Below are 21,984 nucleotides of genomic sequence, written 5' to 3'. Positions count from 1 at the left end.
TGGCAGGCAGACGGAGAGGGGCCCCCTGGCAGCGGAACTGGGAAGAGGCACTCATGGACTCTGCCCCAGGGGGCTCTCACGTGTGAGCTCCCTGCACAAGTGGGCTCTGCTGCACAGGTGGGCTCTGCTGCACGGGTGGGCTCTGCTGCACAGATGGCCTCCACAAAGCCCTTTCTTGAAGACCCTCCCTGACCTCCAGGGCACCCAACACCACTTTTGCCAGCAGTTGTAGAACCAGGGCAGTTTTTTCTAAGCTTGGCCCTTGCTTAATTATTTTACCGTATGGTAATTTCTCATGTTATTTTTATTTTTATTTATTTATTTATTAGAGATAGGATCTGGCTCTGTCATGCAGGCTGGAGGGCAGTGGTGCAGTCATAGCTTAATGTAGCCTTGAAACCCCAGGTCTAAGCCATCCTCCTAAGTAGATGGGACTACAGGCACGCACCACCATGCCTGGTTGATTTTTAAATATTTTTGTACAGATGGTGTATCCCTATGTTGCCTAGGCTGGTCTCAAACTCCAGGCCTCAAGTGACCCTTCCACCCAAGTGCTGGGATTACAGGTGTGAGCTGCCACACCCAGCCTATCATGTTATTTTTTTAATAAAAAGTCTTCAGCTTTCTTTTAATGAGATGTTGATAATCACTGTACAAGGCGGCTACCCCATGAGTAGCTAGGGCAGAAAAAAAAGAGGCTAGATACATTCTTTTCTGATAACTACGCAGAGATCCTCTCAACATCCCCAACTATGTTCGCCATTCTAGTTGACCACATTATCATGAAAATTTTGTATATTTAGATTAGGACTAATTTAGGCTTAAAAGTTACATTATTACTTTTGACATCACAGATATTCATTTACAGGATGGAAATAGATAATAAAGTGGTGATTATTAAATGCTTAATAGTGCTAACCTTTAAAAGAAACGTATGTATAAATACCTGGGGTTCATTTGAGAGACTGCCACTTAATAGAGTGGGATTGCAGTTCTGTTTCTGGGTAGGATATAGGTGGATGCAGAAAATGTCACTTCTGTTATAACACGCCAGGCAATCTACAAAATAATAACCTTGTTTTGAACTCATCAACCAAGCGAACTGAATTCCAAAGAGGGGACAGATGGGACACAGGATCTGTGTGAACTCCTCCCGGCTGAGAGTGGGTAAGCTTACTGGTTTAGAATAATTGGGAGCTCCTGACCCAAGTTTGCATTCTCTCGCAGTTGTTTCCCCACATCCCCACAGACTTCTACTGGGCCCACTGGAAAGGCTGAGCAGGGCAGGAGACGGAGGGGAGCACCTCTCAGTGCAGCAGGTGTGTGGGAGGTGCTGGGGCCACTTCCCTGGATCCTTTCCCCACATGAAACAAAAGCCTCCAGCTGCTGGGGGAAGGGCAGCAAACTCTCACTTCCAGAGCTGCAGGGAAGGGGCAGAAGCAAACCAGGGATCAGAAGCCTCCCTTACTAGCCCCGTGGCCAGGTAAAGCTCCACTGTTTCAGAGAGGAACAGCCACATCCCCATGGGGCAGGGGATGACACCCTCCTAGGCCTAGAACCCTGCACTAGTACAAAGCAGGGGTTGCTACAACTGGAGGAAAGGCAGGAGACTCTCCCCCAAACAACTTAACAGACACAAGGCAGAATTTGGCTGCCAGTAAGGTAGGAGAATGAACAGAAGTGCTAAGAAGTTCCCACTCTAAGGTCCAGGACTGCAGGCCCTGCCTAAGACAGAGGCTGAACCGGAAGAACGCCCCTGCCCCACCAGGAGCCTAGTACAGCACATCAAGCAACAGCAGCCTAGCACTGGGGGAGGGGAAGAGTTGCTGTCATCACCTCTGTCAGACAGTGTGCAGGGTCTGCTGAAAGCTGGGGGCAAAGAATGAACCTCAGTGAGAATTGTTCCGGATCCAGAACCCACGAGGCACAGGTAGTGGCAGTCCACCACTGGAGGAGTTTGAGACCGAGAGTAATGATAACAACAGCAGAACTCAAACTCAACTCTTCAACCCCTACACTAACCTGAAAGAACAGGAGTTGCCACCTCTGGGCATAAATGCCATTTATTTCACCCTCTCTTCTTCTTTTACACACAATGTCCAACATTTAATCACAAATTCCAAAATATACACATTTTTAAAAAGCAACGAAAAAATGACCCAATGTCAAGATAAAACAATTGACAGGCAGATTCAGAGATGACCATGACACTGCAACAGACAGAACTACGATTAATATATGAAAAGACACGCAGAAAAGGTGAGGAATACATATGAATAGATGGAACCTTTCATTAGAGAGATTGAATTATATTTTTAAATGACTTTTTTTGCCTTTATTTTTTAATTTAATTTTATTTTTTATTAATTTTTTTGCACACAAAACAATAAACATTTTCTAAAAATACATACAAACAAAAAGATGCATATCAAACATATTAGGAAGGTTGCACATGGGAAGATGAGGAATAGAAATGGGGGGTGGGAATTAAAGAAAATAAATGAGAGAGGGACTTTGTATGGATCAATGATAATAACTCAGTCCTCTATTTGACAAAGAAGAAGGAGAAGGAAGAGAAAGAAAAAGAAGGTGGGATGAAGGATCAGAAAGGGAGGAAAATAGAAAAAATTAGAGTATGACTCCAGGGTAGACCTGTTTTGTTGTCGCTGGGTTTGTTGGTTGGTTTGTCTGTTGTATTTTTCATATGTTTCGCCATGTTGGCCAGTCTGGTCTCGAACTCCTAGCCTCAAGTGATCAACCCGCCTCGGCCTCCCAGAGTGCTGGGACTACACGTGTAAGCCACCACGTCCAGCCCCCACATTGCATCTGGCCTCTGTGGTAGACCTCCCAGACAGGGCAGCCGGGCAGAGGCGCTCCTCACCTCCCAGACGGGGCAGCCGGGCAGAGGCGCTTCTCACTTCCCAGACGGAGCGGCCGGGCAGAGATGCTCCTCACTTCTTCACAGACGGGGTGGCCGGGCAGAGACGTTCCTCACTTCTTCCCAGACGGGGCGGCTGGGCAGAGGCGCTCCTCACTTCTTCCCAGACAGGGTGGCCAGGCAGAGGGGCTCCTCACTTCCCAGATGGGGCGGCCGGGCAGAGGTGCTCCTCACATCCCAGACGATGGGTGGCCGGGCAGAGGCGCTCCTCACATCCCAGATGATGGGTGGCCGGGCAGAGGCGCTCCTCACTTCCCAGACGATGGGCGACCGAGCAGAGGCGCTCCTCACTTCCCAGACAGGGCGGCCGGGCAGAGGCGCTCCTCATTTCTTCCCAGACGGGGCGGCCAGGCAGAGACGCTCCTCATTTCTTCCCAGACAGGGCAGCCGGGCAGAGACGCTCCTCATTTCTTCCCAGACAGGGCGGCCGGGCAGAGACGCTCCTCATTTCTTCCCAGACGGGGTGGCCGGGCATAGGCGCTCCTCACTTCCCAGACTGGGCGGCCGGGCAGAGGAGCTCCTCACATCCCAGATGATGGGTGGCCGGGCAGAGGCGCTCCTCACTTCCCAGACAATGGGTGGCCGAGCAGAGGCGTTCCTCACTTCCCAGACAATGGGTGGCCGAGCAGAGGCGCTCCTCACTTCCCAGACGGGGCAGCCAGGCAGAGGTTCTCCTCACTTCTTCACAGACGGGTGGCCGGGCAGAGACGCTCCTCACTTCCCAGATGGGGCGGCCGGGCAGAGGCACTCCTCACTTCTTCCCAGACGGGGTGGCCGGGCAGAGGCACTCCTCACTTCTTCCCAGACGGGGTGGCCGGGCAGAGACGCTCCTCACTTCTTCCCAGACGGGGTGGCCGGGCAGAGGCGTTCCTCACTTCTTCCCAGATGGGACGGCCGGGCAGAGGGGCTCCTCACTTCCCAGACGAGGCGGCCGGGCAGAGGCGCACCTCACATCCCAGACGATGGGCGGCCGGGCAGAGGCGCTCCTCACATCCCAGACGATGGGCGGCCGGGCAGAGGCGCTCCTCACATCCCAGACGATGGGCGGCCGGGCAGAGGCGTTCCTCACTTCTTCCCAGACGGGGCGGCCAGGCAGAGACGCTCCTCATTTCTTCCCAGATGGGGTGGCCGGGCAGAGACGCTCCTCATTTCTTCCCAGACGGGGCGGCCGGGCAGAGACGCTCCTCATTTCTTCCCGGACGGGGTGGCCGGGCAGAGGCGCTCCTCACTTCCCAGAGGATGGGCGGCCGGGCAGAGGCGCTCCTCACTTCCCAGACTGGGCGGCCGGGCAGAGGCGCTCCTCACTTCCCAGGCGGGGTGGCTGGGCAGAGGGGCTCCTCACTTCCCAAACGATGGGCGGCCGGGCAGAGGCGCTCCTCACATCCCAGACGATGGGCAGCCGGGCAGAGGCACTCCTCACCTCCCAGACGGGGCAGCTGGGCAGAGGCGCTCCTCACTTCCCAGACGGGGTGGCCGGGCAGAGGCGCTCCTCACATCCCAGACGATGGGCGGCCGGGCAGAGGTGCTCCTCACATCCCAAATGGTGCGGCCAGGCAGAGGCGCTCCTCACTTCTTCCCAGACGGGGTGGCCGGGCAGAGGCGCTCCCCACTTCCCAGACGGGGCAGCCGGGCAGAGAGGCTCCTCACTTCTTCCCAGACAGGGCGGCCGGGCAAAAAATGATAGAAACAAACACATTATCAGAGTTGAAGAATCTGACAAGCCTATCAGCTGACTGACAATAGCTGAGAAAAGAATGAATGAACTTGAAGCTAGGTCAATAGAAATTATCCAAAATAAAATGCAACAAGGAATAAAAGTGAGCTCCAAAAACTGTGGTGCAATATCAAATATGGTCTAATGTATATGTATTGAAGTCTCAGAAGGAGAAAGAGAAAGAGAGAATGAGGGAGAAGAAATATTTCAATAGATAAGGGTCAAGACTGTCCCAAAATGAATGTGAGACAATCCAAACTCAAAGAACTCCAAGCAAAATAAGCAATAATTTAAAAAAATAACATAAACATATCATAGCCAAACTACTGAAAACCAAAGGTAAAGAGAATCTTGAAGGTAGCTTGAGAAAAAACATACCTTCACATATAGAAGAACGACACGAGAATTAGAGCTGACTTCTGGTCAGAAACCATAAAAGCCAGAAGACAATGAAGTAACATATTTAAAATGCTGAAAGGAAAACAAATAAACTGTCACCTAGAATCCCATATTCAGCAAAAAATATCTTTCAAAAATGAAGGTGAAAGATTTTGTTAGATAAAAGAGGAATGCACTCCTTGCTAGCACACTTGCACTAGAAAAAAAACAAACAAACAAAGAAAACTCTTCAAGCAGAAGGAAGATTTCTTTGTATCTATACAAAGAAATGAAGAGCACCAGAAATGGCACAAATGAGAATAAATGTTGAAGACATTTCCCCTTATTTTTAATTGCTTTAAAAGATATTTGATCATCACATAAACAGAACTAAAGACAGAAGCCACATGATTATCTCAATAGGCACAGAAAAAGCCTTTGATACAATTCAACATCCCTTTATGTTAAAAACTCTCAGTAAACTAGGCATTGATGGAACATATCTCAAAATAATAAGAGCCACTAATGACAAACCCACAGCCAACATCATGCTGAATGGGCAAAAGCTGGAAGCACTCCCCTTGAAAACCAGCACAAGACAAGGATGCCTTCTCTCACCACTCCTATTCAATATAGCATTGGAAGTTCTGGCTATGGCAATCAGGCAAGATAAAGAAATAAAGGTTATTCAGATAGGAAGAGAGGAAGTCAAACTACCTCTGTTTGCAGATGACAAGATCCTATATCTAGAAAACCCCATCGTCTCAGCCCAAATGCTTCTTAAGCTGATAAGCAACTTCAGCAAAATCTCAGGATACAAAATCAATGTGCGAAAGTCACAAGCATTCGTATACACCAACAACAGACAAGCAGAGAGCCAAATCATGAGTGAACTCCCATTCACAATTGCTACAAAGAGAATAAAATACATAGGAATACAGCTAACAAGGAAAGTGAAGGACCTCTTCAAGGAGAACAATAACCCACTGCTCAAGGAAATCAGAGAGGACACAAACAAATGGAAGAACATTCCATGCTCATGGATAGGAAGAATCAATATCGTGAAAATGGCCATACTGCCCAAAGTAATTTATAGCTTCAGTGCTATTCCCGTTAAACTACCATTGACATTCTTCACAGAATTAGAAAATACTAGTTTAAAATTCATATGGAACCAAAAAAGAGCCTGTAAAGCCAAGACAATCCTAAGCAAAAAGAACAAAGCTGGAGGCATCACACTACCAGACTTCGCACTACACTACAAGGCTACAATAATCAAAACAGCATGGTACTGATACAAAAACAGACACATAGACCAATGGAACAGAATAGAGATCTCAGAAATAAGACCACACATCTACAACTGTCTGATCTTCAACAAATCTGGCTAAAACAAGCAATGGGGAAAGGATTCCCTATTTAATGAACGGTGCTGGGAAAACTGGCTAGCCATATGCAGAAAATTGAAACTGGACCCCTCCCTTAAACTTACACAAAAATTAACTTGACATGGATTAAAGACTAAAATATAAAACCAAAAACTATAAAAACTCTAGAAGAAAATCTAGGCAATACCATTCAGGACATAGGCATGGTCAAAGATTTCATGATGAAAACATCAAAAGCAACTGCAGCAAAAGCAAAAATTGACAAATGGGATCTAATTAAACTAAAGAGCTTCTGCACAGCGAAAGAAACTATCAACAGAGTGACCAGACAACCTACAGAATGAGAGAAAATTTTTGCAATCTATCCATCTGACAAAGGTCTAATATCCAGAATCTACAAGGAACTTAAACAAATTTACAAGAAAAAAAAGACAACCCCATTAAACCCCGTTAAACACAACCCCACAACCCCATTAAAAAGTAAGCAAAGGACATGAACAGACACTTCTCAAAAGAAGATATTTATGTGGCCAAAAAACATATGAAAAAAAGCTAAACATCACTGATCATTAGAGAAATGCAAATCAAAACGACGATGAGATACCATCTCATGCCAGTCAAAATGGCAATTATTAAAAAATCAAGAAACAACAGATGCTGGCAAGGCTGTGGAGAAACAGAAATGCTTTTGCTCTGTTGGTGGGAATGTAAATTAGTTCAACCATTGTGGAAGACAGTGTGGTCTTCCCCAAAGACCTAGAACAGAAATACCATTTGACCCACCAATCCCATTACTGGGTATATACCCAAAGGAATATAAATCATTCCATTATAAAGATATATGCATATGCATGTTCATTGCAGCATTATTCACAATAGCAAGACATGGAGTCAATCCAAATGCCCATCAATGATAGACTGGATAAAGAAAATGTGGTACGTATGTACCATGGAATACCATGCAGCCATAAAAAGGAATGAGACCATGTCCTTTACAGGGACATGAATGAAGCTGGAAGCCATTATCCTCACAAACTAACACAGGAACAGAAAACTAAACACAGGATGGTCTTACTTATAAGTGGGAGCTAAAGAATGAGAACACATGGACACAGGGAGTGGAATATCACACACTGGGGCCTGTAGGGGAGGCAGGGGGAGGGACAGCATCAGGATAAATAGCTCATGCATGTGTGGCTTAATACCTAGATGATGGGTTGAAAGGTGCAGCAAACCACCATGGCACACATTTGCCTATGTAACAAACCTGCATGTCCTGCACATGTATCCCAGAACTTAAAAAAAAGATAATTGAATACCTAACAGCACATTGTAGGATTTATAGTATATGAACAAATAAAATACACTACAACAATATCACAAAGGATATGGGAAAAAAGAAATGAACATGTACTGGTTGTAATGTAATGTATTCTGGTTGTAAGGTTCTTATATATGAAGTAGTATAATATTGTAGGCTGTATGTGGTAAGTTAAAGACGTATATAGTAGTAAACCCTAAAGCAGTGCTGACCAATGTAACTTTCTACGATGATAAAAATGCTCTACATATGCACTAAGTAATAAGATAGCCACTGGCCACATAAAACATTTTATTTTATATTTAAATGTAAATATCCACATGTAATTAGTGGCTACCATATTTAACATATACTTAACATGTGGCTTTAGAGCAACAATCAAAACTTTAATCTTTTCATTTTTTTGAGAAAGAGTCTCACTTTGTTGCCCAGGCTGTGCAGTGGCGCCATTATGGCTCACTGCAGCCTCTATCTCTCGGGCTCAAGTGATCCTCCCACCTCAGCCCCTCAAGTAGCTGGGACTACAGGCACACATCACCACACCCAGCTAATTTTTGTATTTTTTGTAGATCTGGGGTTTCACCATGTTGCCCAAGCTGGTCTTGAACTCCTGGGCTCAAGTGATCCATCTATCTCTGCCTCCCAAAGTGTTGGGATTACAGGCATGAGCTACCACACCCGGCCAACAATCAAAACTTTTTAAGAGAGATAGAATTGGCTGGGCAAGGTGGCTCACGTCTGTAATCCCAGCACTTTGGGGGGCAGAGGCAAGAGGATCACTTGAGTTTAGGGGTTTGAGACCAGCCTGGCCAACAGGGTGAAACCCCATCTGTACTAAAAATACAAAAATTAGCTGGGTGTGGTGGCGTGTGCCTATAGTCCCAGCTACTTGGGAGGTTGGGGCAGGAGAATTGCTCGAACTGGGAGGCAGAGGTTGCAGTGAGCCAAAATCACACCACTGCATTCCAGCCTGGGTGAGAGTGAGACTCTGTCTCAAATAAAAAAAAATAGAATTAATAAGCCAATAATGGAGATACAGTACAAGAGAAAGCAGGAAAAGAGAGGGAAAGGAACAAGGAACAAATAGTACAAATAGAAAACAACTAGCAAGGTGGTAGATATAAATCCAACCAGCTCAGTAACTGTATTAAAACAAAATGACCTAAACAATACAAAGCTCAGAAACTCTCAGATTGGATAAAGCAGCAAAATTCAACAATATGCTATCTAAGTAGTATAGGGTTGTGGTGACAAATAAGTCAGTCTAGATGTTTTGAAAAGGAGAAAACCATCAAATGGTCACATAAGTTGAAGTCTTGGAAACATTGTCATTTAATCTGGCAATGAGGAGGACGTAAGTCGTCCTAGCTGGGCACCGTCTTCATCCTTGGTTTCGGCACCACAATTTTCTCTTTATTGTACCATTAACTATCCTTTTCTGTTACTTCCACACTTAAATACTGGGGATTACGAGCTAGACCTCTATCTTTACAAACAGTATATTAAGAGTTATAAGACAAATATGTCCAGGTTGCCATGGGAAAATGAAGCCATGGGTCTTTCCTGGGGGAAGGCAGGAAAAGCTTAGATGGAGGGACTCCTAAGCTAAGATTTGTTTGTTTGTCTGTTTAGAGACAGGATCTTGTTCTGTTGCCCAGGTTGGTGTATAGTGGTATTATTACAGCTCACTGCAGCCTCAAACTCCTGGGCTCAAGTGATCCTCCCACCTTGGCCTCCAAAAGTGCTGGGATTACAGGTATGAGCCACTGCACCTGGCATACATGGTATTTATATAACAACACATGAATGCCATATATTATGATATGAGAACATTATAGTCACAAGATGTCAAATACATTCTGTGAGACCTGAAGGCTTGGGTTAGCAGTAGTTCTGATCAGACTTTACCCATAGGTAATATCTTTTGTGAAGACTGTTTTCTTGTGCAGCATATTCCTAGGGAAATAGGTAGGTATTTAGGGGGAAACATTTACCAACTCACGTAGGAGGATAACCCGATAATATTAAGTGGCAGCCTCTCAAATGAACCCCAGACTTCTATACATACAGTTTGGCCATACATAGAGCCAGCATTGTTAACTGTTCAATAATCACCTCTTCATTGCCTATTCCCATTCTGCAGGTGGATATCTTAGATGTCAAGAGCAATAATTTACCCCTTAGATCTATATTCATCTTTAATGTGCCTCTAGCCCCAGCAAACATTAAATTTTCAAAACACCATGGCCATGTGTCACCCTCAGAGGTGATACTCAAACATATGGTCCCATCTGCAAAAACAACTAAAATATCTTCACTAGAGTTAGATGCTGACTACATACACACAATCTAGCACCTGCCAGAGGCCGCGTGAAAACACCTGATATTTAAGGAAAGTAGTCCAGTGGACCTGCCAGCTGTTCCCTCTTCCACACTGTCCACATCACATCCCTGCTAAAGTTAATCACCTAAAAGCACAGGAGCTGGGCCCATGCAGGACCCAGCAGAAATGCCTCCCTGTTTTATGATTGGACCATCTGCTAGGTGAGCTTACTTCCAGGGAAATTGTAAATATATCACACCCTTCCTTTTTTTTTGAGATGCAGTTTCGCTCTTGTCACCCAGGCTGGAGTGCAATGGCGCAGTATCAGCTCACTGCAACCTCTCCCTCCCGGGTTCAAGCGATTCTCCTGCTGCAGCCTCTCCAGTAGCTGGGATTACAGGCACCCACCCCCAACCATGCCCAGCTAATTTTTGTACTTTTAGTAAAGACGGGGTTTCACCATGTTGGCCAGGCTGGTCTCGAGTTCCTGACCTCAGGTAATCCGCCCACCTCGGCCTCCCAAAGAGCTGGGATTACAGGCGTGAGCCACCATGTCTGACCCAAGAGTAGATTTATACATTATCAAGGATGCTGAAGATGAAATAGTATTCCAGGCATATTGAGGTCATATATAATAGATAAATCTGTGTTTTGGTTGAGAAACTCCCTCATCAAGGAAAGATAGAAGAAAACACACAGCAAGTGGTAACGATTCGGTGATTAAGGCTCAAACATACCTGAGCAAATCACTGAAATAAATCCCACTTCCAAGGTTTCCAACATCTGTTCTTTGCACACCACGATCTTCCACTACTTTGGGTAAAAGCAACCCTCTGAAAAGAGAAGGGCAGGATAAGGTGTAAGCCCAACGCTAACTGCATCTCTCCCTCGCTCAGAACTTTGGCAGCTTCCTACTGAACTTCTGGCATTCAGAGAACCCTGCAATCAGGGTGAAGCCATAGTCCTTTCTGGGAACACAAGTAAAGGGAGATTTCTGCCTTTTTTTCTTTTTTTTTTTTTTTGAGCCGGAGTCTCGCTCTGTCGCCCAGGCTCGAGTGCAGTGACGCAATCTCGGCTCACTGCAATCCCGCCTCCCAGGTTCACGCCATTCTTCTGCCTCAGCCTCTCAGAGTAACTGGGACTACAGGCGCCTGCCACCACGCTCGGCTAATTTTTTTTTTTTTTTGTATTTTTAGTAGAGACGGGGTTTCACCGTGTTAGTCAGGATGGTCTGGATCTCCTGACCTCGTGATCCGCCCACCTTGGCCTCCCAAAGTGCTGGGATTACAGGCGTAAGCCACCGCCCCCGGCCCCTGCCTTTTATTATATAAACACCTACTGTTTGAATTTCATATTAGGAGATTGAATGAATTTTGTAAAATAGCTTTTGGGTTTTGGTCCTACTTAGAAAGCTCATCCCTACTTATTTTAAAAAGATTCTCCCATTTTTCATTTAGTATACTTTTATGGTTTGAATTTAAATATTTAAATATTTGCTCTATCTGGAGTTTAAGTATGAGAAATGAGGTAAGGGTCCAACTTTATATTTTTTCCTTGTGGTTACCCATTTATCTCTATAGATAATATTGAAGAACTTGTATTTCTTCCACAGAGATAAGATCTACTTGTATCATATCCTAAATCTTCTGTGTTTTTGAGTTTATTTGTGTTTAATATTAATGTCACCCTCATTACGCTTCTTTTCTAGAATTATTCTGGTAATTTCAAAATTAAAAAAATATGTGTTGTAGAATCAGATTTTCACTTCTTTTTTTTTTTTTTTAATTAATTAATTAATTTTTTTTTTGCAATTAAACTGGTTTTTTTTTTTTTATTATACTTTAGGGTTTTAGGGTACATGTGCACAATGTGCAGGTTTGTTACATATGTATCCATGTGCCATGTTGATTTCCTGCACCCATTAACTCGTCATTTAGCATTAGGTGTATCTCCTAATGCTGTCCCTCCCCCCCTCCCCCCACCCCACAACAGTCCCTGGAGTGTGATGTTCCCCTTCCTGTGTCCATGAGTTCTCATTGTTCAATTCCCACCTATGAGTGAGAACATGCGGTGTTTGGGTTTTTGTCCTTGAGATAGTTTACTGAGAATGATGTTTTCCAGTTTCATCCATGTCCCTACAAAGGACACGAACTCATCATTTTTTATGGCTGCATAGTATTCCATGGTGTATATGTGCCACATTTTCTTAATCCAGTCTATCGTTGTTGGACATTTGGGTTGGTTCCAACTCTTTGCTATTGTGAATAGTGCCGCAATAAACATACGTGTGCATGTGTCTTTATAGCAGCATGATTTATAGTCCTTTGGGTATATACCCAGTAGTGGGATGGCTGAGTCAAATGGTATTTCTAGTTCGAGATCCCTGAGGAATCGCCACACTGACTTCCACAATGGTTGAACTAGTTTACAGTCCCACCAACAGTGTAAAAGTGTTCCTATTTCTCCACATCCTCTCCAGCACCTGTTGTTTCCTGATTTTTTAATGATGGCCATTCTAACTGGTGTGAGATGGTATCTCACTGCATCATCACTGGCCATCAGAGAAATGCAAATCAAAATCACAGATTTTCACTTCTTTAAAAAAATCTTATTGGTAATTTTATCATGATTGCACTAAATCTCTAGACTAATCCAAGAAAAACTGGCATCCTTCTGATTCATACAAGTTGTCTTTTGGGTCCCTCAGTAGCAGTTTAATGGTTTTTTGTTTTTTCCTTTTTTCCCCAGGTGAATCTTGTATGTTTCTTTTTAAGTTTCTTCTAAATACTTAATTAACGGATCTACATTTAATAATATTTTCTCCTGCTCCTGTGACTTCAGTTTCAGCCCTAACATTAAGTAGTAATTCAAAGCAAACCGAATCTTAGAGTTATGTTTCAAATAAACAACTCATGTTGTCTGGTGCGCACTCTAATTTCTGGACTCTTTAAATATTGGGCTACCCCTAGATTAGATACATGTGGAAGAGTCATGAATATAGAATCACTTTTCTTCATATGATACAGTCTTCAAGAAGCAATTCATACCTATGTACTACATTTTAAAAATAATAAATACATAATTTTTCAAAATAGAGATGAGGTCTTGCTAGGTTTTCCAGGATGGTCTTGAACCCCTGGCCTCAAGTGATCCTTTTGCCTCAGCCTCCCAAAGTGCTAGGATTACAGGTGTGACCCACCATGCCCAGCCATAAATATGTAATTTAAATTACACACTTAATTATAAACTGTGTAATTTTCTCCAGAATGCAGTAAGCTAGCCGATTTTAACTGAAAACACCCATGTAATATAGAAAAAAGTAGGAAAAAAAAAAGTAAAACACTTCACATTTGTGAGGCTGAAATTTTTGAAAAATAAAGATGGCTACTCTTACCGACACAAGATTCTCACGATGTTTCGTACAGGAGAACCATGCAACAAGGGCCTCACATTGCCAAGTTTGCTCAAAAACTCCGTGGTTTCATTCACTCTGCCAACTCTGAATATCTGCAAGACATCCACTGGGCTCTTACTGTAAGAATTAGAAGAAAAGCCTTCAGATTACATAATTGGAAACAAAACCAAAAGTCATTATAGCAGATGAAATCCCAAAAGAGTCCAAATGTCCATTATCAGGAAACTGCTTCAATGAGTCACAGCACAGCACATCTTGGAAGTATTATGCCGGTATTAAAAAAATCAAATTCTTTAAAAAAAATAAGGATATGTAATAAAGCATACAGTAAAATATAAAATTTAAAAGTAGATTACAAAACTTTATACATAGTATGATCCCAATTTTGTCGAATATATAATAATACATGGAATATACAGTTCTTGCTCTGGGCAACAGAGCAAGAGCATGTCTCTGAAAAAATAAAGAATGTAACTTCTGGCCGGTTGTGGTGGCTCAGGCCTGTAATCCCAGCACTTTGGGAGGCCAAGGTGGCTGGATCACTTGAGCCCAGAAGTTTGAGACCAGCCTGGGCAACATGGTGAAACCCCGTCTCTACTAAAAATACAAATATTAGTTGGGCATGGTGGTGCACACCTGTAGTCCCAGCTACTCAGGAGGCTGAGGCAGGAGAATCACTTGAACCTGGCGGGGGGTGGGGGCGGTAGAGGTTGCAATGAGCCGAGATCGCACCACTGCACTAGAGCCTGGGCGACAGAACAAGCCTCTGTCTCAAAAGAAAGTTTGCTGGGCGCGGTGGCTCACGCCTGTAATCCCAGCACTTTGGGAGGCCGAGGCGGGCAGATCATGAGGTCAGGAGATTGAGACCACCCTGGCTAACACGGTGAAATGCCATCTCAACTAAAAATACAAAAAATTAGCCGGGCGTGGCAGCGGGCACCTGTAGTCCCAGCCACTCAGGAGGCTGAGGCAGGAGAATGGCATGAACCCGGGAGGCTGAGCTTGCAGTGAGCTGAGATCGCGTCACCGCACTCCGGTCTGGGAGACAGAGCAAGACTCCGTCTGAAGAAAAAAAAAAAGTTATCAGCCAGGTGCAGTGGCTCACTCCTGTAATCCCAGCGCTTTGGGAGGCCGAGGCAGGCGGATCAGGAGATGAGGCCATCCTGGCTAACACCGTGACACCCCGTCTCTAGTAAAAATACAAAAATTAGTTGGGCATGGTACTGCACACCTGTAGTCCCAGCTACTCAGGAGGCTGAGGCAGGAGAATCACTTGAAGCCAGGAGGTGGAGGTTGCAGTCAGCCAAGATCGCGCCACTGCACTCCAGCCTGGCGACAGAGCAAGACTCCATCTCAAAAAAAAAAAAAAAGTTATCAACTACCTTATTTTTAAGTGCTGTTTAGGAAACCAACCAGGTTTGGAGAAAGGGTTGTCAAGAAAGGCCTCTCTTGGGAGATGACATTTATTGGAATGTGGCACCATAAAATATATATTTTAAGACCTCACTGGTTGTGATGGGTTGGATGGGGCAGGAGTGGAGGAAAACACCTGGAAGGACGTTGTAGATGGGATAACACTATCTGGATTAAAGATGGCAGCAGAGTGAATGGAAGTAGCCAACAGATGGACACTTTGAAGGCAGAATTGACAGAACGTGGGTATGTGGGGATGAGGGACAGAGAGACCCCACGCTGGCTCTGAGTGGGTAGTTAAGATAGGGCAGTTGTTGGGGGAGCCTGGGGTATGGCTGAGGGCAGCTGTGGTGGGTGGAAGGGCACATCTTCCCAACCCCATGTCCAGTGGCCTCGGGTCAGTACCTTGACATTAGCTGTGCTGGGAGTATCTGCTTCCCAGAACTCAGCAAATATTCCAGACCAGGACTTTTCCTTCACAGAGCTGGCTTACCAGCACACCCCCGGGTGAGCAGCATCGAGGTGATTCAGGCTGGGTTATGTTCTACACCCAAATGTCAACAGTGGTTATATTATCTCGGGGTTGTCTCTCGGTGGTGAGATTTTGAGTGATTTTTAATTTTCTTCATATTTTTAGGTATTTTCTAAGCTTTTAGCAAAGAACATGAATTTTATAACTAGAAAAAAGTAATATAAAGAAATCACGATTAGTGAAATGAAATGAAGAAAATCTAACTTTTCACAGCAGCAGGATCTTTCCCTAGGAAGAAGCCCACTTTAGCTGTGTGACTGCTTTTGTACGCAGGGGGTGGAGTGGCTCGCCAAGGGCTTGCTCAGGTAGCCCTCGAGGGCTGAACTGCAGCTGCCACTCCTGGGGCTTGACGTGGCTCTTCCTGTCTTCCTGGAGAAAGCTTATTGCCCTCCCGATTCTACCTTCCATGTCACTGGACTCTTACTTAGTATAGATCTCAGCGGACACCTAGGGGAGGGTCAAAAGTCAAACCAAAAGAATTTGATTACATATAAAAACAAAATCTGGAGAAGGACTGTGGAAATGAATGTTTTTGAGACAGAGTCTTGCTCTGTCTCCCAGGCTAGAGTGCCATGGCATGATCCTGGCTCACTGCATCCTCCACCTGCCGGGTTCAAGTGATTCTTGTGCCTCAGCCCCCAGAGTAACTGGGACCACAAACGTGTGCCACCATGCCCTGCTAATTTTTGCATTTTTAGTAGAGACAGGGTTTCACCATGTTGCCTAGGCTGGTCTCAAACTCCTGACCTCAAGTGATCTGCCCACCTTGGCCTCCCAAAGTGCTGGGATTACACGTGTGAGCCACCTTGCCAGGCCCAGATTTTTTAAAAATTAAAGTGAAATTACAAAAAGATAAAATTAACCGTTAAGTGTACAATTAAGTAGTATTTAGTACAGAACATTCAAAATGTAATTACATTCAAGGTGTAATCACCACCTCTAGTTCCAAAATTTTTATTTGCCCAAAAGAAAACCCCTTACCTTTTGGCTGTCAGTCCCCATCCCTCCCTCTAATGGCACCACACAATTTGCTGTCTCTGTGGATTCATCTATTCTAGATATTTCATATAAACAGAATTGTACAATATGTGGCTTCTTTCACTCAGCATAATATTTTTGAGGTTCACCCATTTGTAGTATGTGTCAGTACATCATTCCTTTTTCATGGCTGAATAATATTTTCATGGCTGAATAATATTTTCATGGCTGAATAATATTCTATTACATATATTTATCACATTTTGTTTATCCACTTCCCTGTTGGCGAACATTTGAGTTATTCCTACCTTTTGGCTGTTGTGAATAGTGTTGCTATGAATATTCATGTACAAGTACCTATTTGAGTATTTGCTTTCAAGTCCTTTGAGTATAGAACTAGGAGTGGAATTGCTGGGTCTTAACTTAATCATATGTCTAATTTGTTGAGGAATCATCAGAGGCTGCATCATTTTTCCCTCCCATCGGCAATGTATGAGGCTTTCAGTCTCTCTATATCCTCACCAACGCTTATAATTTTCCATTAAAAAGAAATCATAGCCCTGGGAAGCCAAACTACTCAGGATACCCATAAGCCACCCTCCCAGATAGGGGGGGCTGCAGGACGCCTCTGAAACTTGGAAAAAAGAAGTGCCTGTTGAAGTCACTCCATTTAAGAAGGTAGAGTTTGGAGGAGCCAAGATGGCTGAATAGGAACAGCTCCGGTCTACAGCTCCCAGTGTGAGTGACGCAGAAGATGGGTGGATTTCTGCATTTCCAACTGAGGTACTGGGTTCATCTCACTGGGGAGTGTCAGACAGTAGGCTCAGGACATGGGTGCAGCGCACCGTGCGAGAGCCGAAGCAGGGCAAGGCATCACCTCACCCAGGAAGCACAAGGGGTCAGGGAATTCCCCTTCCTAGTCAAAGAAAGGGGTGACAGACGGCACCTGGAAAATCGGGTCACTCCCAACCTTATACTGCGCTTTTCCAATGGGCTTAAAAAACAGCACACCAGGAGATTATATCCCACACCTGGCTTGGAGGGTCCTACGCCCACAGAACCTCGCTCATTGCTAGCACAGCAGTCCGAGATCAAACTGCAAGGCGGCAGTGAGGCTGGGGGAGGGGCGCCTGCCATTGCCCAGGCTTGATTAGGTAAACAAAGCAGCCAGGAAGCTCGAACTGGGTGGAGTCCACCACAGCTCAAGGAGGCCTTCCTGCCTCTGTAGGCTCCACCTCTGGGGGCAGGGCACAGACAAACAAAAAGACCACAGTAACCTCTGCAGACTTAAATGTCCCTGTCTAACAGCTTTGAAGAGAGTAGTGGTTCTCCCAGCATGCAGCTTGAGATCTGAGAACGGGCAGACTGCCTCCTCAAGTGGGTCCCTGACCCCCGAGTAGCCTAACTGGAAGGCAGCCCCCAGTAGGGACGGACTGACACCTCATACGGCTGGGTACTCCTCTGAGACAAAACTTCCAGAGGAACAATCAGGTGGCAGCATTTGCGGTTCACCAATATACACTGTTCTACAGCCACTGCTGCTGATACCCAGGCAAACAGCGTCTGGAGTGGACCTCTAGCAAACTCCAACAGATCTGCAGCTGAGGGTCCTGTCTGTTAGAAGGAAAGCTAACAAACAGAAAGGACATCCACACCAAAAACCCATCTGTACGTCACCATCATCAAAGACCAAAGGTAGATAAAACCACAAAGATGGGAAAAAAAACAGAGCAGAAAAACTGGAAACTCTAAAAATCAGAGTGCCTCTCCTCCTCCAAAGGAACGCAGCTCCTCACCAGCAACAGAACAAAGCTGGATGGAGAATGACTTTGATGAGTTGAGAGAAGAAGGCTTCAGACGATCAAACTACTCCGAGCTACAGGAGGAAATTCGAACCAATGGCAAAGAAGTTAAAAGCTTTGAAAAAAAATTAGGCAAATGGATAACTAGAATAACCAATGCAGAGAAGTCCTTAAAGGACCTGATGGAGCTGAAAACCAATGCACAAGAGCTACGTGAAGAATGCAGAAGCCTCAGTAGCTGATGCGATCAACTGGAAGAAAGGGTATCAGTGATGGAAGATGAAATGAGGTGAGAAGAGAAGTTTAGAGAAAAAAGAATAAAAAGAAATGAACAAGGCCTCCAAGAAATATGGGCCTATGTGAAAAGACCAAATCTACGTCTGATTGGTGTACCTGAAAATGATGGGGAGAATGGAACCAAGCTGGAAAACACTCTGCAAGATATTATCCAGGAGAACTTCCCCAATCTAGCAAGGCAGGCCAACATTCAGATTCAGGAAATACAGAGAACACCACAAAGATACTCCTCGAAAAGAGCAACCCCAAGACATATAATTGTCAGATTCACCAAAGTTGAAATGAAGGAAAAAATGTTGATGTGAAGGGCGGCCAGAGAGAAAGGTTGGGTTACCCACAAAGGGAAGCCCATCAGACTAACAGCTGATCTCTCGGCAGAAACTCTACAAGCCAGAAGAGAGTGGGGACCAATATTCAACATTGTTAAAGAAAAGAATTTTCAACCCAGAATTTCATATCCAGCCAAACTAAGCTTCATAAGTGAAGGAGAAATAAAATCCTTTACAGACAAGCAAATGCTGAGAGATTTTGTCACCACCAGGCCTGCCCTAAAAGAGCTCCTGAAGGAAGCACCAAACATGGAAAAGAACAACCAGTACCAGCCACTGCAAAAACATGCCAAATTGTAAAGACCGTAAAGGCTAGGAAGAAACTGCATCAACTAACGAGTAAAATAACCAGCTAATGTCATAATGACAGGATCAAATTCCCACATAACAATATTAACTTTAAATGTAAATGGGCTAAATGCTCCAATTAAAAGACACAGACTGGCAAATTGGATAAAGAGTCAAGACCCATCAGTGTGTTATATTCAGGAAACCCATCTCATGTGCAGAGACACACATAGGCTCAAAATAAAGGGATGGAGGAAGATCTACCAAGCAAATGGAAAGCCAAAAAAGGCAGGGGTTGCAATCCTAGTCTCTGATAAAACAGACTTTAAACCAACAAAGATCAAAAGAGACAAAGAAGGCCATTACATAATGGTAAAGGGATCAATTCAACAAGAAGAGCTAACTATCCTAAATATATAAGCACCCAATACAGGAGAACCCAGATTCATAAAGCAAGTCCTGAGTGACCTACAAAGAGACTTAGACTCCCACACAATAATAATGGGAGACTGTAACACCCCAGTGTCAACATTAGGCAGATCAACGAGACAGAAAGTTAACAAGGATACCCAGGAATTGAACTCAGCTCTGCAGCAAGCGGACCTAATAGACATCTACAGAACTCTCCACCCCAAATCAACAGAATATACATTCTTTTCAGCACCACACCACAACTACTCCAAAACTGACCACATAGTTGGAAGTAAAGCACTCCTCAGCAAATGCAAAAGACCAGAAATTATAACAAACTGTCTCTCAGACCACAGTGCAATCAAACTAGAACTCAGGATTAAGAAACTCAGTCAAAACCACTCAACTACATGGAAACTGAACAACCTGCTCCTGAATGACTACTGGGTAAATAATGAAATGAAGGCAGAAATAAAGATATTCTTTGAAACCAATGAGAACAAAGACACAACATACCAGAATCTCTGGGACACATTCAAAGCAGTGTGTAGAGGCAAATTTATAGCACTAAATGCCCACAAGAGAAAGCAGGAAAGATCTAAAATTGACATCCTAACATCACAATTCTAAAGAACTAGAAAAGCAAGAGCAAACACATTCAAAAGCTAGCAGAAGGCAAGATATAACTAAGATCAGAGCAGAACTGAAGGAAATAGAGACACAAAAAACCCTTCAAAAAATTAATGAATCCAGTTGGTTTTTTGAAAAGATCAGCAAAATTGATAGACCACTAGCAAGACTAATAAGGAAGAAAAGAGAAAAGAATCAAATAGACACAATAAAAAATGATAAAGGGGATATCACCACCGATCCGACAGAAATACAAACTACCATCAGAGAATACTATAAACACCTCTATGCAAATAAACTAGAAAATCTAGAAGAAATGAATAAATTCCTCGACACATACATTCCTCCCAAGTCAAAACCAGGAAAAAGTTGAATCTCTGAATAGACCAATAACAGGCTCTGAAATTGAGGCAATAATCAGTAGCTTACCAACCAAAAAAAGTCCAGGACCAGATGGATTTACAGCCGAAATCTACCAGAGGTACAAAGAGGAGCTGGTACCATTCCTTCTGAAATTATTCCAATCAATAGAAAAAGAGGGAATCCTCCCTAACTCATTTTACGAGGCCAGCATCATCCTGATACCAAAGCCTGGCAGAGACACAACCAAAAAAGAGAATTTTAGACCAATATCCTTGATGAACATTGATGCAAAAATCCTCAATAAAATACTGGCAAACCGAATCCAGCAGCACATCAAAAAGCTTATACACCATGATCAAGTGGGCTTCATCCCTGGGATGCAAGGCTGGTTCAACATATGCAAATCAATAAATGTAATCCAGCATATAAACAGAACCAAAGACAAAAATCACATGATTATCTCAATAGATGCAGAAAAGGCCTTTGACAAAATTCAACAACACTTCATGCTAAAAACTCTCAGTAAATTAGGTATTGATGGGACGTATCTCAAAATAATAAGAGCTATCTATGACAAACCCACAGCCAATATCATACTGTATGGGCAAAAACTGGAAGCATTCCCTTTGAAAACGGGCACAAGACAGGGATGCCCTCTCTCACCACTCCTATTCAACATAGTGTTGGAAGTTCTGGCCAGGGCAATCAAGCAGGAGAAGGAAATAAAGGGTATTCAATTAGGAAAAGAGGAAGTCCAATTGTCCCTGTTTGCAGATGACATGATTGTATATCTAGAAAACCCAATCATCTCAGCCCAAAATCTCCTTAAGCTGATAAGCAACTTCAGCAAAGTCTCAGGATACAAAATCAATGTACAAAAATCACAAGCATTCTTATATACCAGTAACAGACAAACACAGAGCCAAATTATGAGTGAAATCCCATTCACAATTGCTTCAAAGAGAATAAAATACCTAGGAAACCAACTTACAAGGGATGTGAAGGACCTCTTCAAGGAGAACTACAAACCACTGCTCAATGAAATAAAAGAGCATACACACAAATGGAAGAACATTCCATGCTCATGGGTAGGAAGAATCAATACCGTGAAAATGGCCATACTGCCCAAGGTAATTTATAGATTCAATGCCATCCCCATCAAGCTACCAATGACTTTCTTCACAGAATTGGAAAAAACTACTTGAAAGTTCATATGGAACCAAAAAAGAGCCCGCATTGCCAAATCAATCCTAAGCCAAAAGAACAGAGCCGGAGGCATCACGCTACCTGACTTCAAACTATGCCACAAGGCTACAGTAACCAAAACAGCATGGTACTGGTGCCAAAACAGAGATATAGACCAATGGAACAGAACAGAGCCCTCAGAAATAATGCCGCATATCTACAACTATCTGATCTTTGACAAACCTGACAAAAACAAGAAATGGGGAAATGATTCCCTAT

General features: G+C 44.0%; 1 protein-coding gene across 1 annotated transcript in view; it reads right to left on the bottom strand.

The window, feature by feature from the left end:
• LOC129463749 (protein mono-ADP-ribosyltransferase PARP4-like) overlaps positions 1-21,984 on the bottom strand; it is a 67,209-nt gene that overhangs the window by 37,870 nt on the left and 7,355 nt on the right. The window contains 3 exon segments of the mRNA XM_063618508.1: positions 81-213; positions 1,178-1,420; positions 10,813-10,895. Of these exon segments, the coding sequence (XP_063474578.1) occupies positions 81-213; positions 1,178-1,420; positions 10,813-10,895 (459 nt within the window).

This window comes from Symphalangus syndactylus, chromosome 15 (assembly GCF_028878055.3).
Source record: "Symphalangus syndactylus isolate Jambi chromosome 15, NHGRI_mSymSyn1-v2.1_pri, whole genome shotgun sequence".
In the NCBI taxonomy this organism is placed as follows: domain Eukaryota; kingdom Metazoa; phylum Chordata; class Mammalia; order Primates; family Hylobatidae; genus Symphalangus; species Symphalangus syndactylus.
Note: the sequence above shows the minus strand (reverse complement) of the source record. Positions and strands in the feature narration are given on the sequence as shown.